Here is a 22,395-nt window from a genome sequence, read left to right on the forward strand (position 1 = left end):
GTTGTCGGTCTTCGCGTTCAATGATACCAAATTCCTAGCTGCAGACTAGTAATTAATATCAAAGACTTGTTCTTATTCTGTCGGTATCGATAGTCTAAGAGTTTAACCACGTGGTGTGGTTAAAAGATTCAGCCATCTACACAGAACCTTAGCTTATACTCAGGTTTATGGTCTCTACTCAAACCTTGGCCCTCTCGTTATCGAGGTAAGCTGGTCTGGTGATAGAAAACCCGGGTGGAGGTTTTATTCGGAAGAGCAGAATAGGGCCTGTCCCAGGACGCAAGACCATAACTGTGCTCATGGGCGGTCCTCTGATTTAGTTAAACTCCAAAGGGAATTGGAGTTTCCTTCATTAAACAGTCCAAAATCACATTACACAATTTCACAAACAGTATCATCCTCACTCATTCATCTTATACAACAATTAGATGTAAGCCTCATATCTGAGGCTATTGTATAAACAGCGTTATGGTAATGTGGCCGTATTGTCTCTCATGAGTTTCACAAAATTGTACCAAACGGACCAGTTCGTAGCTGGATCCTTCACCGATCTTTTATACCTTCTCCGGAAAATAAATGTTGTTCGGACCTCCAGTTCTGTGAGGTGGAAGAAATTCCGTTGTTCTCTCTATGAAAACTCAATCTCTCTCTATACTGTGGCCATGAGGAGATAATCTCCTCCAGGAAGTTACGACCTGAAGTCGCAGCAGCCTGGGTGTAACAGACAGAGAGAGGGGGATGGGGCTCGCTGTACCCAAAGAGGGCAACGTCATGACACTAACAAGTAATCAAACAATTCCCCAACAACTACCTAATACACACAAATCTAAAGGGGTGAATGAGAATATGTACATATAAATATATGGATGAGCGATGGCTGAGCGGCATAAGCAAGGTGCAGTAGATGGTATAAAATACAGTATATACATGTGATATGAGTAATTTAAGATATGTAAACATTATCGTGCCATTATTTAGAATGGCATTGTTTAAAGTGACTTGTGATCCATTTATTAACCTCTCTTGGGTACGTGAGACATTAGCGTCCCACCTCTTCAACAGCCAGTGAAACTGCTGGGCGCCAAATTCAAATACAGAAATACTCATTATAAAAATTCAGAAAACAAAACATATTTTACATAGGTTTAAATATTAACTTCTTGTGAATCCACCCACGGTGCTTTACGGCGAAAGCATACCTTACGATTATTTGAGAACATAGCCCACTAGACAATTCATTACAAACAGTAACCAGCCAAATAGAACAGTTACACAAGTCAGAAATAGAGATAAAATTAATCCCTTACCTTTGATGATCTTCATATGGTTGCACTCAGCAGACATTTATTTACTCAATAAATGTTCATTTTGTTCGATAAAGTCTCTTTATATCCAAAAACCTCAGTTTTGTTCACTCGATTTCTTCAGACTGTTGACAGGAGGGGGGGTCTTTGTTAGAAAGCGTGGTGTATTATCCTCAAAGCGGGCAAAGAATGTGTTTAGTTTGTCTGGAAGCGTGAAGTCTTTGTTTTTGTTGTCTGTGATTTCCTGTAGACCCTGCCACATACGTCTCGTGTCTGAGTCGTTGAATTGCGACTCCACCTTGTCCCTGTACTGGCATTTTGCTTGTTTGATTGTCTTGCGTAGGGAATAACTACACTGTTTATATTCAACCATATCACCAGACCCCTTTGGTTAAATGCAGTGGATCTTGGTTTCATCAGACCAGAGATTCTTGTTTCTCATGGTCTGAGTCCTTTAGACAAGCGGGCTGTCATGTGCCTTTTACTGAGGAGTGGCTTCCGTCTGACCACTCTACCATAAAGGACTGTTTGGTGGAGTGCTGCAGAGATGGTTGTCCTTCTGGAAGGTTCTCCCATCTCCACAAAGGAACTCTGTAGCTCTGTCATAGTGACCATCGGGTTCTTGGTCACCTCCCTGACCAAGGCCATTCTCCCCTGATTGCTCAGTTTGGCCGGGCGGCCAACTCTAGGAAGAGTCTTGGTGGTTCCAAACTTTTTCCATTTAAGAATGATGGGGACCTTCAATGCTGCATAAATGTTTTGGTACCCTTCCCCTGATCTGTGTTTCGACACAATCCTGTCTCGGCACTCTACGGACAATGGCTTGGTTTTTGCTCTGACATGCACTGTCAACTGTTGGACCTTATATAGTCAGGTGTGTGCTTTTCCAAATCATGTCCAATCAGTTGAATTTACCACAGGTGTACTCCAATCAAGTTGTAGAAACAGCTCAAGGATGATCAATGGCAACAGGATGCACCAGAGCTCAATTTCGAGTCTCATTGCAAAGGGTCTGAATAGTTATGTAAATAAGGTGTACATTTTTAATACTGTATATTACAGCTGCAAAAATGTTTTCGCTTTGTCATTATGGGGTGTTGTGTGTAGAGTGATGAGATAAAAAAAAGAAAAAATTTAGAACAAGGCTGTAATGTATCAAAATGTCTGAATACTTCCCAAATGCACTGTGTAGCATCTTCACTTAAATCCAGGGGCACAACTTTCACCAGGGATTCTGAAATTGCATTTTTGTTCATCCCAGTTTTATCATTGGAATGTGATACAAAGGTGTGCTTTAGGACCATGCGGACATCTCCGAGCGGTCTGGTAGGCTGTTTGGAGTGTTGATCCGACTGGTGATATCCATGGCTGATAAACACTACCTTAATCATGTGGTGATATCCATGGCTGATAAACACTACCTTAATCATGTGGTGAAATCCATGGCTGATAAACACTACTTTAATCATGTGGTGATATCCATGGCTGATAAACACTACCTTAATCATGTGGTGATATCCATGGCTGATAAACACTACTTTAATCATGTGGTGATATCCATGGCTGATAAACACTACTTTAATCATGTGGTGATATCCATGGCTGATAAACACAACTTTAATCATGTGGTGATATCCATGGCTGATAAACACTACCTTAATCATGTGGTGATATCCATGGCTGATAAACACTACCTTAATCATGTGGTGATATCCATGGCTGATAAACACTACCTTAATCATGTGGTGATATCCATGGCTGATAAAAACTACCTTAATCATGTGGTGATATCCATGGCTGATAAACACTACCTTAATCATGTGGTGATATCCATGGCTGATAAACACTACTTTAATCATGTGGTGATATCCATGGCTGATAAACACTACTTTAATCATGTGGTGATATCCATGGCTGATAAACACTACTTTAATCATGTGGTGATATCCATGGCTGATAAACACTACCTTAATCATGTGGTGATATCCATGGCTGATAAACACTACCTTAATCATGTGGTGATATCCATGGCTGATAAACACTACTTTAATCATGTGGTGATATCCATGGCTGATAAACACTACTTTAATCATGTGGTGATATCCATGGCTGATAAACACTACTTTAATCATACGGTGATATCCATGGCTGATAAACACTACTTTAATCATATGGTGATATCCATGGCTGATAAACACTACTTTAATCATGTGGTGATATCCATGGCTGATAAACACTACTTTAATCATACGGTGATATCCATGGCTGATAAACACTACTTTAATCATATGGTGATATCCATGGCTGATAAACACTACTTTAATCATACGGTGATATCCATGGCTGATAAACACTACTTTAATCATACGGTGATATCCATGGCTGATAAACACCACTTTAATCATACGGTGATATCCATGGCTGATAAACACTACTTTAATCATACGGTGATATCCATGGCTGATAAACACTACTGTAATCATACGGTGATATCCATGGCTGATAAACACTACCTTAATCATGTGGTGATATCCATGGCTGATAAACACTACTTTAATCATGTGGTGATATCCATGGCTGATAAACACAACTTTAATCATGTGGTGATATCCATGGCTGATAAACACAACTTTAATCATGTGGTGATATCCATGGCTGATAAACACTACCTTAATCATGTGGTGATATCCATGGCTGATAAACACTACCTTAATCATGTGGTGATATCCATGGCTGATAAACACTACCTTAATCATGTGGTGATATCCATGGCTGATAAACACTACCTTAATCATGTGGTGATATCCATGGCTGATAAACACTACCTTAATCATGTGGTGATATCCATGGCTGATAAACACTACCTTAATCATGTGGTGATATCCATGGCTGATAAACACTACCTTAATCATGTGGTGATATCCATGGCTGATAAACACTACCTTAATCATGTGGTGATATCCATGGCTGATAAACTCTACTTTAATCATGTGGTGATATCCATGGCTGATAAACACTACTTTAATCATGTGGTGATATCCATGGCTGATAAACACTACTTTAATCATGTGGTGATATCCATGGCTGATAAACACTACCTTAATCATATGGTGATATCCATGGCTGATAAACACTACCTTAATCATGTGGTGATATCCATGGCTGATAAACACTACTTTAATCATACGGTGATATCCATGGCTGATAAACACTACTTTAATCATATGGTGATATCCATGGCTGATAAACACTACTTTAATCATGTGGTGATATCCATGGCTGATAAACACTACTTTAATCATACTGTGATATCCATGGCTGATAAACACTACTTTAATCATATGGTGATATCCATGGCTGATAAACACTACTTTAATCATACGGTGATATCCATGGCTGATAAACACTACTTTAATCATACGGTGATATCCATGGCTGATAAACACCACTTTAATCATACGGTGATATCCATGGCTGATAAACACTACTTTAATCATACGGTGATATCCATGGCTGATAAACACTACTGTAATCATACGGTGATATCCATGGCTGATAAACACTACTTTAATCATGTGGTGATATCCATGGCTGATAAACACTACTTTAATCATGTGGTGATATCCATGGCTGATAAACACTACTTTAATCATGTGGTGATATCCATGGCTGATAAACACTACTTTAATCATGTGGTGATATCCATGGCTGATAAACACTACTTTAATCATACTGTGATATCCATGGCTGATAAACACTACTTTAATCATATGGTGATATCCATGGCTGATAAACACTACTTTAATCATACGGTGATATCCATGGCTGATAAACACTACTTTAATCATACGGTGATATCCATGGCTGATAAACACCACTTTAATCATACGGTGATATCCATGGCTGATAAACACTACTTTAATCATACGGTGATATCCATGGCTGATAAACACTACTGTAATCATACGGTGATATCCATGGCTGATAAACACTACTTTAATCATGTGGTGATATCCATGGCTGATAAACACTACTTTAATCATGTGGTGATATCCATGGCTGATAAACACTACTTTAATCATGTGGTGATATCCATGGCTGATAAACACTACTTTAATCATGTGGTGATATCCATGGCTGATAAACACTACCTTAATCATGTGGTGATATCCATGGCTGATAAACACTACCTTAATCATGTGGTGATATCCATGGCTGATAAACACTACTTTAATCATGTGGTGATATCCATGGCTGATAAACACTACTTTAATCATGTGGTGATATCCATGGCTGATAAACACTACTTTAATCATACGGTGATATCCATGGCTGATAAACACTACTTTAATCATATGGTGATATCCATGGCTGATAAACACTACTTTAATCATGTGGTGATATCCATGGCTGATAAACACTACTTTAATCATACGGTGATATCCATGGCTGATAAACACTACTTTAATCATATGGTGATATCCATGGCTGATAAACACTACTTTAATCATACGGTGATATCCATGGCTGATAAACACTACTTTAATCATACGGTGATATCCATGGCTGATAAACACCACTTTAATCATACGGTGATATCCATGGCTGATAAACACTACTTTAATCATACGGTGATATCCATGGCTGATAAACACTACTGTAATCATACGGTGATATCCATGGCTGATAAACACTACCTTAATCATGTGGTGATATCCATGGCTGATAAACACTACTTTAATCATGTGGTGATATCCATGGCTGATAAACACAACTTTAATCATGTGGTGATATCCATGGCTGATAAACACAACTTTAATCATGTGGTGATATCCATGGCTGATAAACACTACCTTAATCATGTGGTGATATCCATGGCTGATAAACACTACCTTAATCATGTGGTGATATCCATGGCTGATAAACACTACCTTAATCATGTGGTGATATCCATGGCTGATAAACACTACCTTAATCATGTGGTGATATCCATGGCTGATAAACACTACCTTAATCATGTGGTGATATCCATGGCTGATAAACACTACCTTAATCATGTGGTGATATCCATGGCTGATAAACTCTACTTTAATCATGTGGTGATATCCATGGCTGATAAACACTACTTTAATCATGTGGTGATATCCATGGCTGATAAACACTACTTTAATCATGTGGTGATATCCATGGCTGATAAACACTACCTTAATCATATGGTGATATCCATGGCTGATAAACACTACCTTAATCATGTGGTGATATCCATGGCTGATAAACACTACTTTAATCATGTGGTGATATCCATGGCTGATAAACACTACTTTAATCATGTGGTGATATCCATGGCTGATAAACACTACTTTAATCATACGGTGATATCCATGGCTGATAAACACTACTTTAATCATATGGTGATATCCATGGCTGATAAACACTACTTTAATCATGTGGTGATATCCATGGCTGATAAACACTACTTTAATCATATGGTGATATCCATGGCTGATAAACACTACTTTAATCATATGGTGATATCCATGGCTGATAAACACTACTTTAATCATACGGTGATATCCATGGCTGATAAACACTACTTTAATTATATGGTGATATCCATGGCTGATAAACACCACTTTAATCATACGGTGATATCCATGGCTGATAAACACTACTGTAAGCATACGGTGATATCCATGGCTGATAAACACTACTTTAATCATACGGTGATATCCATGGCTGATAAACACTACTTTAATCATACGGTGATATCCATGGCTGATAAACACTACTTTAATCATATGGTGATATCCATGGCTGATAAACACTACTTTAATCATGTGGTGATATCCATGGCTGATAAACACTACTTTAATCATATGGTGATATCCATGGCTGATAAACACTACTTTAATCATATGGTGATATCCATGGCTGATAAACACTACTTTAATCATACGGTGATATCCATGGCTGATAAACACTACTTTAATTATATGGTGATATCCATGGCTGATAAACACCACTTTAATCATACGGTGATATCCATGGCTGATAAACACTACTGTAAGCATACGGTGATATCCATGGCTGATAAACACTACTTTAATCATACGGTGATATCCATGGCTGATAAACACTACTGTAATCATACGGTGATATCCATGGCTGATAAACACTACTGTAATCATACGGTGATATCCATGGCTGATAAACACTACTGTAATCATGTGGTGATATCCATGGCTGATAAACACTACTGTAATCATGTGGTGATATCCATGGCTGATAAACACTACTTTAATCATGTGGTGATATCCATGGCTGATAAACACTACTGTAATCATACGGTGATATCCATGGCTGATAAACACTACTTTAATCATGTGGTGATATCCATGGATGATAGGTAGTTTCTATCAGTTGTGTACATTTCAAGTTGGGATATGTTTTTATTTTAACTGTTGAGCTGACACCTGACATACACAATACTGTAATTTATTAAAGGAATACTTAATTTCAACCCCGTCGAGTGCAGAGCAGAAATACCACAACACAGAATTCAAAAGAGAATTTTATTGTCATAAAAAAAAAAAAAATTATAGCATGCACACCATTCCTTCACTGTGTCCAAATGAACATTTAATGGGAGGTTGATATTGACGGTAGTCATGTCAAACTTGTTATAATTCTGATCTTTCTACCGCAGTTGGTACAAGGGGTCAGAAAATAAATCAAATAGAGAATTTCAGATTGGGTGTGTGTCTGTAGGATTTATGTGTATGCATGACAACGCACCCATGTGCTGGCTCGAGGCAGACCATGTATGGATAGTGTGCGTGAATAAATAATTATTTTAAGGGGGCATTAAAATTATTTGTATATAGATTTAGATTGCACTTGAAATAAGATATTTTAAAAACATTATACCCTGTACATTCAGAAAGATGTGCTTTGCTGACACCTGCTTCCAAACCCCAAGCTCTAACACAAACGATTAACTCTAGGATCACACCACACTAACTTCACGACGTGGAACAAACAAAAGATTTAAGAATTTAAATTAAATGAGTAAAGAGAAGGAACTTCAAAACAACAATACATTGGTACAGTAAAAGTGCTATCCAGATCTGACTGTTCTAGAAGGACTATCTATGTGATCTGTTCTGATGCCGACAGGAGATAAAGTCAATATTACATACAAAAGAAATACAAATCTTTAAAGATAATATTCCTGGAAAAACATTGTTATATATATATTAGAATATAATAGATTATGGATGGTTTTAGATACAGCATGTACACAATCACATCACACCATTCTGAAATCCTATTGGTCAGCTAGGAACCAAGAAACAAATAATAATTATTTGCTTCTAGAATCCCCATATCAATTCCTCATCAAGTTATTGCCAATATACTACAGGTCCATAGAATGACATGGCATTCAGACAGGAGGGGCATTTAGTTTGGCACCAGGCACAGAAATGATCCAAATACATCATAGTAAACAAGTGGCTAAAACACACCAAATCATTTGACCTCTGACCTTACCCTGTTTCCCAGCCAATCCAATTTTAGAAGACAAAACCTGGCAAAAAAATTGGAGTAGCGTAACATTTGGTTTAATTTTATTGGCTGTGGCGTGGCATACAACCATAGGCATGTCATTTGGTTTCATTTTATTGGCTGGGGCATGTCATTTGGTTTCATTTTATTGGCTGGGGCGTGGGAGATACTACCATGGGCATGTCATTTGGTTTAATTTTATTGGCTGTGGCATGTCATTTGGTTTAATTTTATTGGCTGGGGCGTGGGAGACTACCTTAGAATTAAAATGCCTCGAGTGGTCATGCCAATGGAAACTAGCCTGCTAAGACCTGACTGGTGGCTCTATAGTGCATTGCCTGTTAGACTAGGGCAGTGTCCCAAATGGTAGTGCACTATGTAGGGAATAGGGTGCCATCTGGGGACGCAGACGAAGGGTCTGTTCTTCCTGAGACTGACAGAAACTAGAGGCTTGTTAATTAACGTCTTGTCTCTGAACGGGGACTAGAGGTCTCACCGACCACACTACTGTTAAATATATATATATTATCTCTGGACGGGGACTAGAGGTCTCACCGACCGACCACACTACTGTTAAATATTATCTCTGGACGGGGACTAGAGGTCTCACCGACCGACAACACTACTGTTAAATATATATATATTATCTCTGGACGGGGACTAGAAGTCTCACCGACCGACAACACTACTGTTAAATATATATATATTATCTCTGGACGTGGACTAGAGGTCTCACCGACTGCCCGACCACCTCAGTAGCTATGTGAATGGTCCCCCTAATTCAACTCCCCTAAATACACTGAACAACAATATAAAACGCAACATGTAAAGTGTTGGTCCCATGTTTCATGAGCTGAAATAAAAAAAATCCCAGAAATGTTCCATGTTCACAAGAAGCTGATTTCTCTAAATGTTGTGCACAAATTCAGTAACATCCCTGTTAGTGAGCATTTGTCCTTGGCCAAGATAATCCATCCACCTGACAGGTGTGGCATATCAAGAAGATAAACAAACATCATGATCATTACACAGGTGCACCTTGTGCTGGGGATAATAAAAGGCCACTTAAATGTGCAGTTTTGTCACAACACAAAGCCACAGATGTCTTGTGTTTTGAGGGAGCGTTCAATTGGCATGCTGACTGTAGGAATGTCCAGCAGAGCTGTTGCCAGATAATTGAATGTTCAATTCTCTACCAGAGGCCGCCTCCAACGTCGTTTTAGACCATTTGGGCAGTACATCCAACCGGCCTCACTACCGCAGACCACAAATAACCACGCCAACCCAGGACCTCCACATCCGGCTTCTTCATCTGCTGGATCGTCTAGGGGGGGGGGGGGGGGTATTTGGTGCTGAGGAGTATTTGTCTGACCTTTTGTGAGTATATACTCATTCTGATTGGCTATGCCTGGCTCGCCAGCGGGTGGGCCTGGCAGCCAAGCAGTTGGGCCTATGCCCTGCAACATGCACCCATGGCTGCAGCCTGCCCAGTCATGTGAAATCCATAGATTTTGGCCTAATTTATTTATTTCAATTGACTGATTTCCTGAACTTTATGAACTATAACTCAGTAAACTCTTTGAAAGTGTTGCGTTTATATATTTGTTCAGTGTATTAGGGTTAATCACATAACGTGAGCGAATAAGAAATGGTTAAATATTCTACTAGCTCATCTATACTGTGGTAGATACTTTATTCGTTGACAGTCCTCTCAGAGGGTCTGTAGTCTAAACCTCATTGACGGTCCTCTCAAGAGGGTCTGTAGTCTAAACCTCATTGACGGTCCTCTCAGAGGGTCTGTAGTCTAAACCTCATTGACGGTCCTCTCAAGAGGGTCTGTAGTCTAAACCTCATTGACGGTCCTCTCAGAGGGTCTGTAGTCTAAACCTCATTGACGGTCCTCTCAAGAGGGTCTGTAGTCTAAACCTCATTGACAGTCCTCTCAAGAGGGTCTGTAGTCTAAACCTCATTGACGGTCCTCTCAAGAGGGTCTGTAGTCTAAACCTCATTGACGGTCCTCTCAGAGGGTCTGTAGTCTAAACCTCATTGACGGTCCTCTCAAGAGGGTCTGTAGTCTAAACCTCATTGACAGTCCTCTCAAGAGGGTCTGTAGTCTAAACCTCATTGACAGTCCTCTCAAGAGGGTCTGTAGTCTAAACCTCATTGACGGTCCTCTCAGAGGGTCTGTAGTCTAAACCTCATTGACGGTCCTCTCAGATGGTCTGTAGTCTAAACCTCATTGACGGTCCTCTCAGAGAGTCTGTAGTCTAAACCTGGTTGACGGTCCTCTCAGAGGGTCTGTAGTCTAAACCTGGTTGACGGTCCTCTCAGAGGGTCTGTAGTCTAAACCTCATTGACGGTCCTCTCAGAGAGTCTGTAGTCGTCTGTGTTAGCTGAAGACAAGTAGAAGGACTGGGTCTTCCTCTTCAGACGGGCTCGCTTGGTGGCCAGAGAGCGCTTGCTGCTGGAGATGATCTCAGAGATGAACATCTTACAGTCGATGCAGACCTCCATGGTACACCAATCCTCTGTGAGCTCTTTGGGAAGATCCAGCTCGTCACGAGACCCCTCAATTTTGCGTTTGGATAACCTGGGGGAGGAGAGCGGAAGGGAGGTTTCGCTTTAAACTTTATTTAACCAGGTGTGTCAGTTGAGAACTAATTCCCATTTACAATGACAACGACTTCAAGAGGGTCCTTTTTACTACTTCCTTTATTTAGGTACAGCAGGTACCTAGCCAACCACCTAGCCCTGTAGCCTTCTGAGTAACAAGACCAGGTACCTAGCCAACCACCTAGCCAAGTAGCCTTCTGAGTAACAAGACCAGGTACCTAGCCAAGTAGCCTTCTGAGTAACAAGACCAGGTACCTAGCCAACCACCTAGTCAAGTAGCCTTCTGAGTAACAAGACCAGGTACCTAGCCAAGTAGCCTTCTGACCAACAAGACCAGGTACCTAGCCAACCACCTAGCCAAGTAGGCTTCTGAGTAACAAGACCAGGTACCTAGCCAAGTAGCCTTCTGAGTAACAAGACCAGGTACCTAGCCAAGTAGCCTTCTGAGTAACAAGACCAGGTACCTAGCCAAGTAGCCTTCTGAGTAACAAGACCAGGTACCTAGCCAAGTAGCCTTCTGAGTAACAAGACTAGGTCCCTAGCCAACCACCTAGCCAAGTAGCCTTCTGAGTAACAAGACCAGGTACCTAGCAAAGTAGCCTTCTGAGTAACAAGACCAGGTACCTAGCCAACCACCTAGCCAAGTAGCCTTCTGAGTAACAAGACCAGGTACCTAGCAAAGTAGCCTTCTGAGTAACAAGACCAGGTACCTAGCCAACCACCTAGCCAAGTAGCATTCTGACGAACAAGGTGTTAACTGAAATCAGTCAATTCAACCGTCCATTTTGATGCCAGTCAACTATGTTCTCTCAGTGACAACATTGTAGTCAATCAACCCTGTCCCTCCGGTCTGTCACTGGAATGATGTAATGTCACTAGGGGGTAAAGGATGTCTGCTTCAACACCCATATGGCATATCTAGAACCAGACGAGTCTGCTTCAACACCCATATGGCATATCTAGAACCAGACGAGTCTGCTTCAACACCCATATGGCATATCTAGAACCAGACGAGTCTGCTTCAACACCCATATGGCATATCTAGAACCAGACGAGTCTGCTTCAACACCCATATGGCATATCTAGAACCAGACGAGTCTGCTTCAACACCCATATGGCATATCTAGAACCAGACGAGACTGCTTCAACACCCATATGGCATATCTAGAACCAGACGAGTCTGCTTCAACACCCATATGGCATATCTAGAACCAGACGAGTCTGCTTCAACACCCATATGGCATATCTAGAACCAGACGAGACTGCTTCAACACCCATATGGCATATCTAGAACCAGACGAGTCTGCTTCAACACCCATATGGCATATCTAGAACCAGACGAGTCTGCTTCAACACCCATATGGCATATCTAGAACCAGACGAGTCTGCTTCAACACCCATATGGCATATCTAGAACCAGACGAGTCTGCTTCAACACCCATATGGCATATCTAGAACCAGACGAGTCTGCTTCAACACCCATATGGCATATCTAGAACCAGACGAGTCTGCTTCAACACCCATATGGCATATCTAGAACCAGACGAGTCTGCTTCAACACCCATATGGCATATCTAGAACCAGACGAGTCTGCTTCAACACCCATATGGCATATCTAGAACCAGACGAGTCTGCTTCAACACCCATATGGCATATCTAGAACCAGACGAGTCTGCTTCAACACCCATATGGCATATCTAGAACCAGACAACTAAACACCATGTTGAAAAACTGACAGCCCTGATGGAGGAATTGTACAATGATTGCTCTGCAAGTACAAAGCGCAAGCTCTCAAACAACAACAGACTGTTGGATGTCTATGAACACGCTGTCATACAACACTGCAACGAGCAACGAGCCATCACATTGATGAGAAGTGGGACAGGAAGTCCCATGTACTGACCACTGAGAACATGGAGAAGGGGGACACAGCAGAGAAACAGCATTACTACCATCGTTGCTGAGTGGGTGGGGGACCGCAGTAGATTGAACTGCTCTGTCTGGTAGGTAGCCAGGACCGCAGTAGATTGAACTGCTCTGTCTGGTAGGTAGCCAGGACCGCAGTAGATTGAACTGCTCTGTCTGGTAGGTAACCAGGACCGCAGTAGATTGAACTGCTCTGTCTGGTAGGTAGCCAGGACTGCAGTAGATTGAACTGCTCTGTCTGGTAGGTAGCCAGGACCGCAGTAGATTGAACTGCTCTGTCTGGTAGGTAGCCAGGACCGCAGTAGATTGAACTGCTCTGTCTGGTAGGTAACCAGGACCGCAGTAGATTGAACTGCTCTGTCTGGTAGGTAGCCAGGACTGCAGTAGATTGAACTGCTCTGTCTGGTAGGTAACCAGGACCGCAGTAGATTTAACTGCTCTGTCTGGTAGGTAGCCAGGACTGCGGTAGATTGAACTGCTCTGTCTGGTAGGTAGCCAGGACCGCAGTAGATTGAACTGCTCTGTCTGGTAGGTAACCAGGACCGCAGTAGATTGAACTGCTCTGTCTGGTAGGTAGCCAGGACCGCAGTAGATTGAACTGCTCTGTCTGGTAGGTAGCCAGGACCGCAGTAGATTGAACTGCTCTGTCTGGTAGGTAGCCAGGACCGCAGTAGATTGAACTGCTCTGTCTGGTAGGTAGCCAGGACCGCAGTAGATTGAACTGCTCTGTCTGGTAGGTAGCCAGGACTGCAGTAGATTGAACTGCTCTGTCTGGTAGGTAGCCAGGACCGCAGTAGATTGAACTGCTCTGTCTGGTAGGTAACCAGGACCGCAGTAGATTGAACTGCTCTGTCTGGTAGGTAACCAGGACCGCAGTAGATTTAACTGCTCTGTCTGGTAGGTAGCCAGGACCGCAGTAGATTGAACTGCTCTGTCTGGTAGGTAGCCAGGACTGCAGTAGATTGAACTGCTCTGTCTGGTAGGTAGCCAGGACCGCAGTAGATTGAACTGCTCTGTCTGGTAGGTAGCCAGGACTGCAGTAGATTGAACTGCTCTGTCTGGTAGGTAGCCAGGACTGCAGTAGATTGAACTGCTCTGTCTGGTAGGTAGCCAGGACTGCAGTAGATTGAACTGCTCTGTCTGGTAGGTAGCCAGGACTGCGGTAGATTGAACTGCTCTGTCTGGTAGGTAGCCAGGACTGCGGTAGATTGAACTGCTCTGTCTGGTAGGTAGCCAGGACCGCAGTAGATTGAACTGCTCTGTCTGGTAGGTAACCAGGACCGCAGTAGATTGAACTGCTCTGTCTGGTAGGTAGCCAGGACCGCAGTAGATTGAACTGCTCTGTCTGGTAGGTAGCCAGGACCGCAGTAGATTGAACTGCTCTGTCTGGTAGGTAGCCAGGACCGCAGTAGATTGAACTGCTCTGTCTGGTAGGTAGCCAGGACCGCAGTAGATTGAACTGCTCTGTCTGGTAGGTAGCCAGGACTGCAGTAGATTGAACTGCTCTGTCTGGTAGGTAGCCAGGACCGCAGTAGATTGAACTGCTCTGTCTGGTAGGTAACCAGGACCGCAGTAGATTGAACTGCTCTGTCTGGTAGGTAACCAGGACCGCAGTAGATTTAACTGCTCTGTCTGGTAGGTAGCCAGGACCGCAGTAGATTGAACTGCTCTGTCTGGTAGGTAGCCAGGACCGCAGTAGATTGAACTGCTCTGTCTGGTAGGTAGCCAGGACCGCAGTAGATTGAACTGCTCTGTCTGGTAGGTAGCCAGGACTGCAGTAGATTGAACTGCTCTGTCTGGTAGGTAGCCAGGACCGCAGTAGATTGAACTGCTCTGTCTGGTAGGTAGCCAGGACCGCAGTAGATTGAACTGCTCTGTCTGGTAGGTAGCCAGGACTGCAGTAGATTGAACTGCTCTGTCTGGTAGGTAGCCAGGACTGCAGTAGATTGAACTGCTCTGTCTGGTAGGTAGCCAGGACTGCAGTAGATTGAAGTGTACTGCCCCCTAGTGGTCATACTCAGGACCATATCTGAATTGTGTTTTTTTTTTTAAATGATCATTTAAACAATAAAAGGAATAGCAGTTTAAATGTTATTCGTCATATCCCTAAGCACAAAGACCGGTAATGATGTTATGTGTACCCGGAGACAGTCCGGCGCAGGCTGTGGCGCTGGCTGGACGAGGGCTTCTCTGGGGTGTCCAGGGCTGATGTCCCTTCTGCCTCCTCCCTGGGTAGGATGGTGGTAGTAGATCCCAGAGAGGAGATGGGCAGGTTGGCATACGGCTTAGATGGAAGTCTCTTCTGGACACAACGGGACAGAGTCAGAGGGTCAGATAAATAGAGGATCTGAACATCCAATCTGTCAACAATTAAAGGGCTAGTGTGGACAATGGGTGGACGATGAGGACTTTGGCTCACCTTTTTACAGCACTGCGAGCACACAGGCCTGGAGAGAGAGAGATACATATTCAGTCACACAAGTCTCATTCATTCTGATTAATGTGAAGAGATTCTCCGGTACTTTTGTATACTTTTTATCCAGTAGTCCTGAAAGTAGTGTTTAAGTGCCAAAAATGGTCAATGAAAATTGCGTAGTACATCACACATGTAGAGATTCGTCATTGTTCTCTCTCTGCTGTGTGTGCGTGGGCATCTTGTTACCTGTCACTCAAATGGCTGAAGCTCATTGGCTAGAATTCAAATTGCTAAGGGGCTGGCCTATATGGGGTAAAATGTAGGAAATATGGTGCAGTACAGCTTCCAGAAAAACAGGCGCTTCAAACCAGGGATTTCGTGAGGTTAGACAGTAATTCTGCATGAACTACACATTGATACATCCAGCCCAAAGCGGGAGGTTTGAAAAATACTTCGTAGTCAACAAAATTCTGGAGCATGTCTTTTAACAAAAATTCCACCCAAAAACTCAACTTTTGGTATTTGTATCATTAGTCCATTGTTGATATAGTCCCAAACTGTTTCGCATGTCAGCAATCAAGTTAAGATATAGAACTTTCAAAATACAGAAATACTGCCGTTGATGAGATTGTTTTTGGGTGAAATTTACTTTAGAGAAAGATAATAATAAACATCAGGGGTTGGAACCAGTTCAGGGAACAGAACCAGAACGTTTTTTTGAGGAACAGAAAGAGAACCAGGAACGAAAGTGATCTATACTGCTCCGGAACAGAACAGTTGTTTTAAAAGCACGGGAACCAGTTAATAACGCTAATTTACCTTCAAGATATTTTTCCCCCTGGCATCCCACAAAAAACACAAGGCGCCTATGCAAAGCCCTTACTCTGTCACTTAGAAATGTATTCCAGTGTCTGCCTTTCAGCTGAACATTTTTGCCAGTGTGTGTAGGCAACCTGATCCTCCGTATCATAGGCTACTGCACTGACGTTACAAACGTGATTCAGAAATTAGGGAGAGATTTTTAATTAGAGAGGAATGCCTTAACGTTTCAATGCTAGTTGCGGATACTATAGTTATCACGTTTCACATTGGATTCATTAACCACAAAATGGTAAAACATGTTAATTCTGGTGCCGCTCTACACACAAGCTTGCTAGCTTGCTCTGGTCCAACTTTAAGCCAACTCTCTGAAGTTCAGCCATTTAAAGGTCCTCCATAGCAGAACTTTAACTCCGTGTCTCACTGCTTTGCTTCATCATGGCTGTAATAATGTTTATTGTTTACTCCATGTGTAACTCTGTGTTGTTGTTTGTGTCTCACTGCTTTGCTTCATCATGGCTGTAATAATGTTTATTGTTTTACTCCATGTGTAACTCTGTGTTGTTGTTTGTGTCACACTGCTTTTCTTTATCTTGGCTGTAATAATGTTTATTGTTTACTCCATGTGTAACTGTGTTGTTGTCTGTGTCTCACTGCTTTGCTTCATCATGGCTGTAATAATGTTTATTGTTTTACTCCATGTGTAACTCTGTGTTGTTGTTTGTGTCACACTGCTTTTCTTTATCTTGGCCAGGTCGCAGTTGTAAATGAGAACTTGTTCTCAACTAGCCTACCTGGTTAAATAAAGGTGAAAGAAAATAATAAAAATAAAAGCCGCTCCTCCGTAGATTTAATTTTGTTGGTATATAATTCAGATATGATGTCATAACAACAAGATGCATTTCAAGTCAAGCCTCCTCCTCCCTCTTTCGCTCTCTCACATCAACAAAATGTCAGTTGCATCTCCCGCCCTACACGTGTCTGTCCATTGCACATGTAAACAACTATAGCCTAGGCAGCCGAGAGTATCGATGCACTATTGGCTGCTAAATCAATGTTATTGGTCACATACACGTTTAGCAGATGTTAATGTGAGTGTAGCGAAATGCTTGTGCTTCTAGTTCCGACCGTGCAGTAATATCTAACAATTTCACAACAACTACCTTATACACACACAAGTGAAAAGGAATGAATAAGAATATGTGCATATAAATATGCATAGGCTAAAACAACTATAGCTTGCCCCATGTCCATAGCAAGCTGCTCTATATGCACTGATTGGTGAAGTCATTTAAAATGTCAAACTAAAGAATTAAAAATGTATTAAAAAATATTTCAGAGGCTTAAAACAGAAGAGAAAGGAACAATAACAAAAACAAAAAAGGTTCAGAACTTTATTTTGCAGGTCGGAACCAAAACAAATTACTTTGTTCAGAACGAAACGATTGGAAAATGATTTTGGTTCCAACCCCTGACTACAAAACAACTGTACTATAAATACCTACAACTGTACTATAAATACAGCTGTACTATAAATGTACCTTTTGCAGAACTGGCAGGTGTAGGACCGGGTGAAGAAGGAGAACCTTATAGTCCGACAGGAGAAACACAGCTACAGGAGAGGAGGAGGAGAACGGTTATTTCAGAGATCAAGTCAATATGAAGTCTAAGATAATAAGCGATACAGGGCCGGCACAAGATAATCCAGTCAGACTTACTTTAAAATTAGTTCAGTGGTAATTGGATTGGGGTGAGTGATGTTTGCAGGCCCAGGAGGACACAATGCTGTGCAAAGTTCAGATTGGCATGTCTGTTCTACAAAACCTTTCTGTAGAATAAGGAATCACATCAGACCCTTCTATAGGCAGGCCCAGCCCTGCTGGTACAGTATCTAGACAGGTCCAGCCCTGCTGGTACAGTATCTAGACAGGCCCAGCCCCGCCGGGACAGTATCTAGACAGGTCCAGCCCCGCCGGGACAGTATCTAGACAGGTCCAGCCCTGCTGGTACAGTATCTAGACAGGCCCAGCCCTGCCGGGACAGTATCTAGACAGGCCCAGCCCCGCCGGGACAGTATCTAGACAGGCCCAGCCCTGCCGGGACAGTATCTAGACAGGCCCAGCCCTGCCGGGACAGTATCTAGACAGGCCCAGCCCTGCCGGGACAGTATCTAGACAGGCCCAGCCCTGCCGGGACAGTATCTAGACAGGCCCAGCCCTGCCGGTACAGCATCTAGACAGGCCCAGCCCTGCCGGTACAGCATCTAGACAGGCCCAGCCCTGCCGGTACAGCATCTAGACAGGCCCAGCCCTGCCGGTACAGCATCTAGACAGGTCCAGCCCTGCCGGTACAGCATCTAGACAGGCCCAGCCCTGCCGGTACAGTATCTAGACAGGCCCAGCCCTGCCGGTACAGTATCTAGACAGGCCTAGCCCTGCAGGTACAGTATCTAGACAGGCCCAGCCGGTACAGTATCTAGACAGGCCCAGCCGGTACAGTATCTAGACAGGCCCAGCCGGTACAGTATCTAGACAGGTCCAGCCCTGCCGGGACAGTATCTAGACAGGTCCAGCCCTGCCGGGACAGTATCTAGACAGGTCCAGCCGTGCCGGGACAGTATCTAGACAGGTCCAGCCCTGCCGGGACAGTATCTAGACAGGTCCAGCCCTGCCGGTACAGTATCTAGACAGGCCTAGCCCTGCCGGTACAGTATCTAGACAGGCCTAGCCCTGCAGGTACAGTATCTAGACAGGCCCTGCCGGTACAGTATCTAGACAGGCCTAGCCCTGCCGGCACAGTATCTAGACAGGCCTAGCCCTGCCGGTACAGTATCTAGACAGGCCTAGCCCTGCAGGTACAGTATCTAGACAGGCCCAGCCGGTACAGTATCTAGACAGGCCCAGCCGGTACAGTATCTAGACAGGTCTATCCCTGCCGGTACAGTATCTAGACAGGTCTAGCCCTGCCGGTACAGTATCTAGACAGGCCCAGGCCCAAGCCTGCTGGTACAGTATCTAGACAGGCCCAGGCCTAGCCCTGCTGGTACAGTATCTAGACAGGCCCAGGCCTAGCCCTACTGGTACAGTATCTAGACAGGTCCAGCCCTGCTGGGACAGTATCTAGACAGGTCCACCCCTGCTGGGACAGTATCTAGACAGGTCCAGCCCTGCTGGTACAGTATCTAGACAGGTCCAGCCCTGCTGGTACAGTATCTAGACAGGTCCAGCCCTGCTGGTACAGTATCTAGACAGGTCCAGCCCTGCTGGTACAGTATCTAGACAGGTCCAGCCCTGCTGGTACAGTATCTAGACAGGTCCAGCCCTGCTGGTACAGTATCTAGACAGGTCCAGCCCTGCTGGTACAGTATCTAGACAGGTCCAGCCCTGCTGGTACAGTATCTAGACAGGTCCAGCCCTGCTGGTACAGTATCTAGACAGGTCCACCCCTGCTGGGACAGTATCTAGACAGGTCCAGCCCTGCTGGGACAGTATCTAGACAGGTCCAGCCCTGCTGGTACAGTATCTAGACAGGTCCAGCCCTGCTGGTACAGTATCTAGACAGGTCCAGCCCTGCTGGTACAGTATCTAGACAGGTCCAGCCCTGCTGGTACAGTATCTAGACAGGTCCAGCCCTGCTGGTACAGTATCTAGACAGGTCCAGCCCTGCCGGTACAGTATCTAGACAGGTCCAGCCCTGCCGGTACAGTATCTAGACAGGTCCAGCCCTGCCGGTACAGTATCTAGACAGGTCCAGCCCTGCCGGTACAGTATCTAGACAGGTCCAGCCCTGCCGGTACAGTATCTAGACAGGTCCAGCCCTGCCGGTACAGTATCTAGACAGGTCCAGCCCTGCCGGTACAGTATCTAGACAGGTCCAGCCCTGCCGGTACAGTATCTAGACAGGTCCAGCCCTGCCGGTACAGTATCTAGACAGGTCCAGCCCTGCCGGTACAGTATCTAGACAGGTCCAGCCCTGCCGGTACAGTATCTAGACAGGTCCAGCCCTGCCGGTACAGTATCTAGACAGGTCCAGCCCTGCCGGTACAGTATCTAGACAGGTCCAGCCCTGCCGGTACAGTATCTAGACAGGTCCAGCCCTGCCGGTACAGTATCTAGACAGGTCCAGCCCTGCCGGTACAGTATCTAGACAGGTCCAGCCCTGCCGGTACAGTATCTAGACAGGCCCAGCCGGTACAGTATCTAGACAGGCCCAGCCGGTACAGTATCTAGACAGGCCCAGCCGGTACAGTATCTAGACAGGTCTATCCCTGCCGGTACAGTATCTAGACAGGTCCAGCCCTGCCGGGACAGTATCTAGACAGGTCCAGCCCTGCCGGGACAGTATCTAGACAGGTCCAGCCCTGCCGGGACAGTATCTAGACAGGTCCAGCCCTGCCGGGACAGTATCTAGACAGGTCCAGCCCTGCCGGTACAGTATCTAGACAGGCCTAGCCCTGCCGGTACAGTATCTAGACAGGCCCAGCCGGTACAGTATCTAGACAGGCCCAGCCGGTACAGTATCTAGACAGGCCCAGCCGGTACAGTATCTAGACAGGCCCATCCCTGCCGGTACAGCATCTAGACAGGCCCAGCCCTGCCGGTACAGCATCTAGACAGGCCCAGCCCTGCCGGTACAGCATCTAGACAGGCCCAGCCCTGCCGGTACAGTATCTAGACAGGCCCAGCCCTGCCGGTACAGTATCTAGACAGGCCTAGCCCTGCAGGTACAGTATCTAGACAGGCCCAGCCGGTACAGTATCTAGACAGGCCCAGCCGGTACAGTATCTAGACAGGTCTATCCCTGCCGGTACAGTATCTAGACAGTTCTAGCCCTGCCGGTACAGTATCTAGACAGGCCCAGGCCCAAGCCTGCTGGTACAGTATCTAGACAGGCCCAGGCCTAGCCCTGCTGGTACATTATCTAGACAGGTCCAGCCCTGCTGGTACATTATCTAGACAGGTCCAGCCCTGCTGGTACAGTATCTAGACAGGTCCAGCCCTGCTGGTACAGTATCTAGACAGGTCCAGCCCTGCTGGTACAGTATCTAGACAGGTCCAGCCCTGCTGGTACAGTATCTAGACAGGTCCAGCCCTGCTGGTACAGTATCTAGACAGGTCCAGCCCTGCTGGTACAGTATCTAGACAGGTCCAGCCCTGCTGGTACAGTATCTAGACAGGTCCAGCCCTGCTGGTACAGTATCTAGACAGGTCCAGCCCTGCTGGTACAGTATCTAGACAGGTCCAGCCCTGCTGGTACAGTATCTAGACAGGTCCAGCCCTGCTGGTACAGTATCTAGACAGGTCCAGCCCTGCTGGTACAGTATCTAGACAGGTCCAGCCCTGCTGGTACAGTATCTAGACAGGTCCAGCCCTGCTGGTACAGTATCTAGACAGGTCCAGCCCTGCTGGTACAGTATCTAGACAGGTCCAGCCCTGCTGGTACAGTATCTAGACAGGTCCAGCCCTGCTGGTACAGTATCTAGACAGGTCCAGCCCTGCTGGTACAGTATCTAGACAGGTCCAGCCCTGCTGGTACAGTATCTAGACAGGTCCAGCCCTGCTGGTACAGTATCTAGACAGGTCCAGCCCTGCTGGTACAGTATCTAGACAGGTCCAGCCCTGCCGGTACAGTATCTAGACAGGTCCAGCCCTGCCGGGACAGTATCTAGACAGGTCCAGCCCTGCCGGTACAGTATCTAGACAGGCCTAGCCCTGCCGGTACAGTATCTAGACAGGCCCAGCCGGTACAGTA

At 44.7% G+C, this 22,395-nt stretch overlaps 1 protein-coding gene across 4 annotated transcripts in view; it reads right to left on the reverse strand.

The window, feature by feature from the left end:
* Window positions 1–7,862: 7,862 nt before the first annotated feature.
* The window catches only part of spire1a (spire-type actin nucleation factor 1a), a 70,354-nt gene continuing 55,821 nt past the window's right edge, over window positions 7,863–22,395 (reverse strand). For 2 of the 4 annotated variants that reach the window (XM_071374379.1, XM_071374377.1), the window contains 4 exons: window positions 18,186–18,256; window positions 15,829–15,856; window positions 15,551–15,711; window positions 7,863–11,460 (listed from right to left, as the gene is read on the reverse strand). In XM_071374379.1, the coding sequence (XP_071230480.1) occupies window positions 11,214–11,460; window positions 15,551–15,711; window positions 15,829–15,856; window positions 18,186–18,256 (507 nt within the window). In that variant the 3' untranslated portion in view covers window positions 7,863–11,213. The remainder of the gene's footprint in view (window positions 11,461–15,550; window positions 15,712–15,828; window positions 15,857–18,185; window positions 18,257–22,395) is intronic. The other 2 variants (XR_011671659.1, XM_071374378.1) reach the window with 2 other exon arrangements.

The sequence above is a fragment of the Salvelinus alpinus genome, chromosome 29, assembly GCF_045679555.1.
Source record: "Salvelinus alpinus chromosome 29, SLU_Salpinus.1, whole genome shotgun sequence".
In the NCBI taxonomy this organism is placed as follows: Eukaryota; Metazoa; Chordata; class Actinopteri; order Salmoniformes; family Salmonidae; genus Salvelinus; species Salvelinus alpinus.